The following is a 10878-nucleotide window of genomic DNA, read 5'->3' as shown; positions in this document are numbered from 1 at the left end:
GGAGCGGACAGTGGACGCAAGCCCTTGCCATATCCGGGATAGTGTGGCACCCAAGCTCTGCCCTTGGAGATCGTCTACCGTTGGTATTTGTCCCCTTGACATTAGCTGTTTCCCCTTTTTGGTCGTGAAACTTAAAATAAATTGTCTCACGACAGCACCTTGGCAATGCCTTACATATGTTAACTTCAGAAGAAATGCCAATGACTATGCCGCTATGATGTGTTATCGGCGTTAAAGCCACAAATCATTCTGTACTATTGGGAGCCATTAAATTGTATATTTTGCAAAGTAGCTTGCACTACCACATGCGAACTTTCACAACCTATAGAGTGTTACGGTATAATGCAGTCCTTATATTATCTGTTCCCCTAAGTTATCTGTCGCCGCTTTGGATATCTAGAGTGTGACCCTGGGACACTCTCGCATGGCTTGTCGTCTCGCCACATGTCGCTTGCGACATGATCTTCATCCATGGTGGACTCTCCGCGTGCACGTGAACACCGAGCGAACAGGGAAGACCGAGATCCAGGGTCTGAGGGCGCTTTGGTCTTCTTCCTTCGACATTCCATATGCGAAGGCCCGGTTTCATCGTCTCGCCGAAAATTAGGATTGCTGTATTCTCTGAACGGAGTGCTTTGCCATGACCTCAACGGAGAGGATTGCTTCTTGAGATCCAACTTATAGTACCATAGAAGGCGGCAAAATGCTCTGAAATTACCATGACTGCAAATTGTAGGGAGTAACGTCCGAGCAAATTTGTTCCTGTCTGGAATGATGAAAGAATCCCCCTTGTCGGACCATCTGATGAGATGCGAATTTCTGGGGTCATCTATGATACTGCCGAGGATGAGCATGGGTCGCGTTTGTACAGTCAGAGTGTCCTGCAAATGATTCCTTACCGTCATAGAGTTTGTAGGAAATATGTAGGGCGATTGCAGTCCCCAGTGCCCTCGCATTGTGGTGACGCATGGCCCTGAAGCTTAAGGTGTGGCTGCCTGAGTCTGCTTGTTTCTTCGGCTGTACAGTATGATGCTGCCGAGCTCGGGGATGCTTGCTCCTCCGTCGTATTGGGCGAATACATGGCATCGGGTACGTACTTGCTCTTCCGTCTCAGTGGGCGAATACATAGCATCAGTATTCGATGTACAAGCGGAAGATGGCGTATGGCTGACAGGTTGTGTAGACGGGCCTGTTGCAGTGACGTATGGTGTGGACTGAGCGTGCTGGGTAGAGGAGATACTCATGAGATCGATGACCTTCAACCGCCTCGCCGCATTCTGAGGGGATCCATAGGTGTCGGAAAGGGACTGAGCATGCTGACTCGATGAGCCATTGGGGAGCTGCATATTCTTTGACTGTTTCGTCGCATCCTGCCAATCTGTTGACTTTATTGCTGTTCCTATCATCGGGTTGGTTGGGAACGGGTTCATCGGGCCGCTAAGGCCATATTGCTGGCTTTGAAGGAGGACAAGCCGATTTTTGCGACGCAATAACTCTTTTTTCAAGAGGTCTATTTCCCAGGCAGCTACCGGAAATGTTGAATTAGCAGAGACAGAAGCACTTGGTTTATGAGTCTACCGTGGTCTACCCGCTCGCTGACATCACTGAGCTCTGCCACGGTGCTTTCGATTGACATGAGTTCTACGCCAAGGTCATTCTCATCTGGCCCCAGTTCAAGGAATTGCCATGGCCTCCCATTGAGCAAAAGCTTGCGATCATCTTCTGGAAGCTGAACCACGATTTCTCCAATTATTAGAACAGCATCAGGTAGTTTCGCTCCTGGATGTCCCACATGGCGAACGAGCCATGCCCAAGTTAGTGGACATGATGTAGTAGAGGTCTGTGGTTCTGGGGTCGAGAATAACCTTCCTAGTTGCGCACATAGTCACGGTGTTTGGAGAGTCGCGCCTCGATTGCAAGCGATACTACCATTGTTTCTTATCACCTCTTTGTATCTTTCCGGTTTAATGAGCAGGTCAGATACAGTAACACGCACCTACTCACCCCTTTTAGAGTCTTGGATGAGAAAACAAACTATTGATGAGAAAATAAATAAAGGCAAGAGATGACGCTCCTCGCCCGAAGCCATGAGCAAAACAAACATGTGTGTGATCATGTTGCTTGCTAGATTCCGGTTTAACTCGCTTCCCGATGCTTAAAAGTTTCAATGATAAATCTTCCCCATACTGTATGACGAGGCCTGCTTAAAAGATTTAAGCAATAATTCTTATTTTCTGGTCTATCCTGCCAGTAAGCCTCAAATGAAAAGGCTTCAGTTCCGCAGCTCCTCGGACAGCATATTGGTTTTGATCGCATCTTTACGGCTTGAGTTCGCCGCGCTGTCCACAGCACATGATATGATCTCTTTCTCTATCACGGACCATCGCGATTTCTGCAACGGTGTATTGTGGTCCCCCCTGTAGGTAACGGAGTTTGCCACATACAGTAGGTCCTGGATGAAGTCTAGCATCCCATGCAAGTTTACGATATGGATGCTTTCATCGGCGACGCTGAATGAGAGGGCCATTGCATCTTCTCCTGGACCGTGATCCCAGCGCAAAATGCTGTTAGGGATCAAGAAAGCTCCTGTTGTGCACGGATGAAGGAGTTCATTCTGATCCAGAACGGCATTGCCAAAGTCCATGGCGACACTGGCATAGATGAAGCGGAACTCAGAGTCAAAAGCGGACATGACAACAAGTTCAGGGCGGTACGAAGACCCGGATTGGCAAAACTGAACGTGTGTTCGGGGAAATCCCACGAAGAATTGGTGTCCTGACTGGCCAGTGAGTGGCACCGGCACGAAATTCGTTCCCCCATGCATTTCCCCATGAGGGTCCTGATGTGGCAGTGACGGAAAGTCCGGGCTTGATGTTGCCCTGTAGAACCAGTCGCAACTCCCAGTGTCAACTTTGCATTTGAGCACTTGAAGAGGATTAAAACTGTAAACGAAATACAAGTGCTCGCTTAGTTTTCTTTCCGAATCAGCGCGATAGAAGAATGGAGCCCAGTTCTTCTTGGTTGGTTTTCTCTCCTCACCTCGAATCCTTAAGTAGGAGATGATACGGGAGAAAGGCTTGAAGATGCACATGACGCGGGGATAGCCCGTAGCGTTTAAGATCATATTGAAAACAATGATCGGCTCGGCACCTTGAACCCCTTCTTCTAAGACGATGCGTGGATCCTCAGGGCCAAAGAAGCTTCCATCCTTCCACCACACTGTCGGTATCTCGAATAGCAGTGGAAAGGTCATCGTTTTTCCATACCAGTCAATGGTGTAATTTTCCAAGTGTCTCCAATTTTTATCAAAGACTCTCCCTCTTAAGAAACTGATTGTCGGCCAGGAGGTTCTAGGAGCTGTGTACACCACGCGCGAGGCCACAATATACACATTCAGCTGGGATAGCCAGACTCCTGATCCTGCGAATTGAGACAAACGGCTCTCTATTAGATCATGAGGCTTGAAAATCTTTACACCATGCGCAGTTTGATCCAGTATCTCCTGGATCATTGGATGGGACGAAACGCTAAGGGCGATTTGGGTGATGTTGTCGTCCAACAGAATGCTTTGTTCGATATCCAGATAGCCAGTCTGTCTGAGGTCGTCGCATCCAATTTTTTCCACGTCTCCATCGGACGAAAATCCAGAAAGATATAATTTCTCGGTTAATGTCTGTTAATTATTAGCAGTGGCTCTGTCGTTGTGCATTATGGAAGCGAACGAACGACAAATTTCTGGCTGGCGGACTTAAACGGTTGGAAATATCCATGCTTCAGCCGCCATACCGTAATCGCGATAAACATAAGGGATAACATACCGAATTTGACTGGGAGAAAGTGGGTATGTCTAAGAAAAGGTTGAAAATGCATTCTTGCTAAAAATCATAGGATTTCATGAGCACTGTAAGTCAAACCGGTCATAGTGCGTATATATTCCCATACAACAAATGATGGCCTAGGCGCTGTGTGAAGACCTACGACGTATTCGAAGTAACGCCATGTGAAGGTTGACACAGTTCTGCGGAGAATTCAGATTGTTGCTAGAGGAATCGTTGAATGATCACTCAGTCATACTGCGGTATTCACCTCGCAATGTCCATTCGTTGCACATCAAGTTGGTCAGTCGTGGTGGTTGCTCCACAACATTTACGCAAACGACCAGCAAAAGTGATGTCTAGATGAACGTATAGGCGACAAGGCTTTTCTCTCTTCCGGTGTGATTGAAAGAAGGCAACACGCAAGTCAAGGTGCATACCGTGTATGTTTCCACACTGTCCGGAGTTCCGCATATGATGTCACAGTGTCGAATACTGCCAACGGTAGAATAACATCAGTGCGGCTTGCATTATTGGAAGGAACCGCCGATAGCAGTTTCTGGCTCAAGCCTCCGCTCTTCTGGCGATTTTATCGTTGTATCAGTCGGTTGAGCACGATCCTGCTCAACACGTATTGTGACCAAATCGACCGAACTAAACTAGTTCATGCGGGTCTAACTGCCTGTGAGTTCTTTCTGCCAAAGAAAATATCCATCTGTATGAATCAAAAAGGCATTATGACCGAAAGACCGCAAAAGGGTATAAGCTGGGAAAAGAAACCGAAAAACAGCGAGACATGGAGCTGCAACAAGACCCACAAAGTACGTCGTGCAGGTCTAGCACGGCGCACGGCTGGCAATATATTATGGATGATCTGCTTGTTCGCGGATGGAGTTATGTTCGGGCTTCAGTCACCTGCATCAATTCCTCACACCGTACGCCCAATTAACTAGAACTGGTAGGATCCGAACTATAACAGCAATACTGTGCTAGCGGGGATATCAATACGACCTAATAAAGTTAATCCTGTTGCTGTTTACCACATATGCTCCCGTTGGGAGTCATTTGTTTCCTTGTGATCATTGAACCCAGAAGCAATTGAGACCCGTGCATACTGCTGCTTTCGTTTTCTGGAACCTTCGTGTCTCCGTCGGGCCATTTAGTTGAACTGGGTGTGAATAGTCAGCGGGGATGGCAATCTGGGCGGCATCCAATTCTCAAGCACTGTGGGGCTATCCATAAACGCTGTGCATCAGCCGGATCACAATCTATAACGTACACTGGTACCTTTCTGCGTGATGCATTCATCGTTCATCTGTCTGGGCGGGTCCTTGGATTCGCTAAGCCCCCCACAAAGTTAAACGCTCTGGCACCAGCGATATTAGGGCGCCTATTTCTCAAAGCACCAAGAATTGTGCTCAAAGTGCGGATTATGTGTTCTGGCGCACAAAAACGCTTAACTATAGGTAAAGGCCTCGCGTTTGGTTTATTTCGATGATTTTGGGAGTTACTTGCACCTCTTGAAACATACAGCAGCCATGAGATCCCTCATCTGCTGTTCCACTCCCTCAGTAATGTTAGCCCGACAGATGGCAAACAATGCAAATATTTGTGAATATCACGTGACGTAAGCGAGACTGTAAGTGTGTAGACCATAATTCATCTTTTAACTCCAACTTCGGGTGGTAGATCGTCTTATGCCACCCAACGAACAATAACTATCCAGGTCACTCCCACCATTATAGTCATTCCTCATCACCATTGGCACGGGTGTATCGCATGATGAAATATCGGACGCTATAGAAGCTAGCGGATGACGCTCTGAGGACGTAAGTTTGATGGCCCGAAGGAACAGACGCCAGTTGGAAATGACAAAATCCGGTAGTATACTACCTCATATTTTCTTGGGGACAGGTCAATTATATACATTTGTTTCACTTCTATCTATTGGCATTTCTGGTCTACATCCGTTTGCGCACTCGGCTGAATTCTCCTTCCTCCGTGTAGGGATAGGCTATTCTCTGCTCTCTACCACCCTGATAGTCCTGCTCAAGCACTCTCCGAGTAACCCTACTTTACCCTTGCTGGTCTGGCATTTCAGGGTTTCCAATGGCGGGGTTTCTTCAATATCCCAGGATATAAAGTGCCGGGGTCAAATAAGCCTTTTTGCCTGCGGCCCTGATTCTTTCTGCGTCGGCTCCCAGTGTGAAGAAGGACTTTCTTTGTCAGCAGCCAACATGGCAAGGCTGTCATCTGTCGTTATCTGCGTTATATAAAGTGTCTGATTTGTATGACCTCCCTCCGTCGTTCTTCCTGCTTTATGCTTCCCCCTTTGTCGCATTTTTCGAACACTATGGAGATTTTGGCCATTTACGCGATTGCCTCTGGCGGCATACTTGCTAGCTTTTTCGTCACCCAAGCTCTCTCTATACGAAACCACCTGCCAGAGTTATTTTCTTCTCCCTGTTTTCAATATCTAGCACTTTTTCCCCTTGTTCACAGGCATCGATTCTGGGGCCTATGGACCGGAGCCAGTGTCTTCCTTCACGTATCATATGCTGCAATCAACATCTTTCTTGTTTTCTTCAGAATAGAGTCGTTCACTGATGCTGGCAGCTGGGCAGGAGAACTAGCCCTAATCAACCAGATTTTCCCTTTATCCACCATCAATCTAAGCCACCTAGCTGACTCTCTAGGTATCAGGTGGAGTACTTGTCGTAGGATCCATCGGGCTACCGGCTGGATGTCCGTTGCTCTGCTATCCTTTCACATCATTGTTGTTGTTCAAACAGAGAAATTCGTATTTCCGCTTCGTGAATTGCATAACCTTTTTACCTTGATTGTAAGCCTTATCCTTGCTATCATCCTAATTCAACTGACATACGACAGGCTGGGATCTCACTGGGGGCCCTTGCAGCGATTTCCATTCCGTGGTTTCGTCAATGGTCTTATGAGCTTTTTCTCAGAGGACATCAGCTCCTCGCCGTGCTCTTTGTCTACGGCACCTGGCAGCACCTTCAAGGCCGTAGCCGCCTGTCGAATATTTATTTCTTCGTCGGATTGGGCGTGTTTGGACTTAACTTTCTCTTCCAGCTGGGGCTACTGTTATATCGAAACGGGCTATTTGCGGGTCGCGGATTTCTAAGGGCTGAGATGTCGTTCAGCACAACGAAATCCAAAGAGGATATTGTTGTGACAGCTGCCCATGTTCACGTTTCCTTGCCTCGACCTGTGCAACTCGAAGCTGGGCAGTATATCAACCTGTGGATGCCATCAGTTAGTCTATGGTCGTGGGCACAAACACACCCTTTCACAGTCACATCGTGGTCGAAAGGTCCACGGAATACCATAGAGCTTCTTGTGCAACCATGCCGTGGGATATCTGCGGATCTTGCTCGTTACGCCACCGTGGATGGAGAAACCCCGGTTTCTTTCTGTGCCCTGTTCACTGGCCCTCATGGAAGGAGTGAAGATGTTAGACACTATGAAAGTATTTTGGTGATTGCAAGTGGATTTGGGATCGCAGCAGCAATTCCATACATGAAGTCGATGATCTATGGTTATTACACCCGGACCATAAAGGCTCGCCGGTTGCATCTGGTATGGCAGGTAGGGTCGAGGGCCGAAATTACCGCCGCTGAGCATTTGTTAAACAACCTTCTCGAGGATGATCACAAGGATTATGGCTATGTTCGTATTACCATGTTGCGGGACAGCCTCTGGATAGCTGACAATGACCGTGGCTTTAGATCTTGAATATCTCCATTTACATGGGGGACCTGGCAATGGAAAGATTACTTTCCGGTCAGCACAAACGAGTCTGTTTTTACCAGGGGGCGCCTGACTATCGAAGCATAATATCCGTCGAGGCATCGGGTGCCCTAATCAAGAGGCAACCTGGGGATCCACTCAAGAGGTTAACCAACGTCCGAGATGAGCAACGGCGGACACTGGTGATGGGTAAGTGACTGTCTCATCGGGTTCTGGAGCTTGATCACTTGACGAGTTTCTTGTCTAGCTTCCACAACCGGCAAAAATCGAGACTGTATACGAGAGACGGTACGGAGCTATCTCCGTCAGCGTGTAAAACTTGCAGAACTTGAGTATCAGCCTACTGAGAGTACCCCCTGGGGGAGTAGCTAGAGCGGCTGCTTTACGTTACTATATCTCACAAACTCAAAGTACCGAAAAACTAAGCGAATGTTTGGTGGTGATAAAAGCTCTGGAGATATAGTCAGTTCTTGTCTGTCTACATAATGAGGATAGGAGATCCCCAAGCCGAGGTGCAATTCATCCAAGGCTTGGCTCGAGGCAGTTTCTTGCGTTTGCCCACTGTCGTAAGAGCTGGAGTGAACGTATGATGCTGGGTTATTCTGAAGCAGCCGCATTCTCTTGGGCAACGTCACTTTCTGTGGCGGCTGCTTTCATACTCTGGAGACGGTTTCTTTCTCTTTCCAAGATGAGTCCACCAAACCTGCACTTTAATCATCTGCTACTGAGTCCTGTCTGCCAAGCGACTCAACCCACTTTTGTCCTGCTGTAATTTGGAAAGACGTCATGCCTCAATGCTCACATGTCTTGCTGCCAGTTCCAGCGGTATGCGGTGCCTTTCGATGTATCTTGCGGAAGTTGCTCGGTGACTGGGTGCAGGGTTGTAGAGTGCTTGGCATTTGGCGTACTTTGGTATGTGGCACAGAATATCTGTGAGTCCCAAACCACTCACTGTGGCCCGGCTAAAGCAGTCGTATAGTGATAATGCCAGCTTTAGCCGTAACTGAATTGATCTGTTTACCATATTTCCCCTGTACTCTCGCCCAGTGACTGTCCCATTTCTCGTTTCTTAGATCCAGATGCAAAACGTCCTTGAGAAGATAGCTCCTACCAGCCAATGTCGGAGCATAGCTGTTAGCACAGCTGGATAAAACGCACAAAGTTGCCCGTGAATAGGCTAAAGATGCCTCTCGGAGGCTTGAGATCACGTATTCGTCGACAGCGGATGATACGAGACCAATCGCGGAGAAAATAATAATACCATTGCCTGCTTTCCTTGACTCGTATACGTAGAGATGAATCGTCTCCTCTGATAAGTTTTGGCTGTGCTGACCCAACCTCCTGTGCTTATATTTCTTACGCCCATAACTTATCTTAGGGAGTGGTCTTGAGACATTCTGGCAGCCAGCTGCTGCTGCTTTGGGAAGACTCTGCAGGCAACAATATGTGTCTTGGGTGATGTATTGGGAAACTTACTTAAGGGGATTTAGCCCGTCAAATGTGCGAAAACATTCCCAGACCGAGACCGCATTTTATACAGGGGGTGAAGTGATGAACTTCCACAATTTCTGTGGAAAACCCTTGTGGGGTACTGGCGGCCGGACGCACGGGTGATGGCTCAGCGGTTCTTTTGTCCAAGCACCCATTTGGTAGGACGTCCTGGCTGCGCATAAGGTCTGGTGATGATGCCACTGCTTGCTTGAGTATCAGGCTGAGGTTGCTTGGCAACAGGGCCTGCCGCTTATCACCAACCGGCAGCATGGTACAATACGATGATATGAGGCCTAAAAGGTGCATACATAAAAGGTACAGTAGTAGTTGCATACAATCGCACTATATTTCAACAGCTTCGGGTTCTATTCAATACCCTATTTGCTTTGACATGACAAACAAACTAATGTCCAACCCGCGAATAAAGCGACTTGAAATTGTGAAGCGGGATTGATCTCGCAAGTACGTAATTCTTGAATCCCATCCGTGATCATTTACTTGTCTGGGACCAGGGTTTTGTTATAAAAGTGCGCGTGGTGATGAGGCAGAGACAGGCAAGCCCAATCAACGTCCCTGCAGAGCAGCGGTGTTTGGTAATTAGGGGTTGCTGTAGATCTGTAAGGTACTGAGACTATTCTTAACGTGCGTAGAATGCCTGGCTGACCTTTTTTAACTCCTGGACGGTCGAGACGGACTGAGTTGCTGACAGGAACAATATGGGGTCCGCTTGCCAGCGAGTATTGTCGATTCCAACGACACCATCTGGCTTCAGATACTTCTGCATGAGAAGCATTGTTATATTAGCCAGGGCACGGCGAGTCTTTTCCTGTGATTGATTCGGTTGGCGTTTAACGCAGTGCTCCAAAGCCGCTGTCCGGACTCGTGAGTAATGAGAGGTAAGGGCGTCGCGTTGATCTGTTCACATACCGATTTGAATAACCCCATCCTGTCCCAGGAGGGTATTGGAACACGTCAATGATTCATGTTCAAAGCCACTCTCCAATAAGTGTAATATTCCGTCCAGCACCTTTCACAATTAGTGACATTCCCTGCCGTTATTTCGCACGCGTCTCCGTACCTGTACAAGTATAGAAGCCAACTGAAGCTCAGATGGAAAGACATCGCAGGCGACCAGGTGTTCTAAAGTCAGAGGTAGGTCATCAACAGTAAAGTATGTCATTCCATGGTCCTTGAAAATTTGCCTTGCAGAGATGACGTTGGGGTGTTGAGTCCGTTCCAGTACCTGCAACCATGTATCTGCCTTTTTCTTGGAGAATGCGCGGACCGCGATCACTTTGGACGGGTTCTTGTCATCAACAGCGACAGAGACGGGGCCTGCAAGATCGCAGGTGAATAGATCTTTCAGCGTTCGCCAAGGAGACTCTCTCTTAATAGAGAGCGGTTGAGCTGCCAGACACTCGCTTCGGACGCTGCTCTGATGAAGATCTTGTGCATGGTCGCGCAGGACATTCCTAGATATTTCTTGCCCTACGTCCTCTTTCGCCTTCTTAGTCGGCCTAGCGTTGATCGGTCTTGGAGACTCCTTAGGCTCGACCTTTGGCGTGGGTGCAGAAGGAGCAGATTGCTTAACCGGGAGAGAAGCGGCGAAGATCTGGGTCACAGGTCTATCCATGGTGCATGACGGTTGGAAGACTGCAACAGATGGACTGCTTATGAGCGCGACGGGAAGGCAGTGTATATATGTCGAGGGCCTCAGCTTTAGGGCGGATGTCTCATATATAAGAGGGCCCGTAGAAGGGTGCAGAGAATGGCACCTAGCTGTGCCCAGCAAACTAGCGTT

General features: G+C 48.1%; 1 protein-coding gene across 1 annotated transcript; it reads right to left on the bottom strand.

Annotated features, from left to right (window-relative positions):
- Nucleotides 1-368: 368 nt before the first annotated feature.
- Nucleotides 369-1430, bottom strand: AFUA_7G08320 (heat shock factor family protein; the record flags this gene model as incomplete). Its single annotated transcript, XM_743690.1, has 3 exons — nucleotides 369-837; nucleotides 966-991; nucleotides 1098-1430. 3 exons carry the CDS (start codon nucleotides 1428-1430, stop codon nucleotides 369-371), a joined length of 828 nt encoding a protein of 275 aa, XP_748783.1.
- Nucleotides 1431-10878: the final 9448 nt, after the last annotated feature.

The sequence above is a fragment of the Aspergillus fumigatus genome, chromosome 7 (assembly GCF_000002655.1).
Source record: "Aspergillus fumigatus Af293 chromosome 7, whole genome shotgun sequence".
In the NCBI taxonomy this organism is placed as follows: Eukaryota; Fungi; Ascomycota; class Eurotiomycetes; order Eurotiales; family Aspergillaceae; genus Aspergillus; species Aspergillus fumigatus.
The sequence above is the reverse complement of the archived record's forward strand: the minus strand, read 5'-3'. Positions and strand labels throughout refer to the sequence as shown.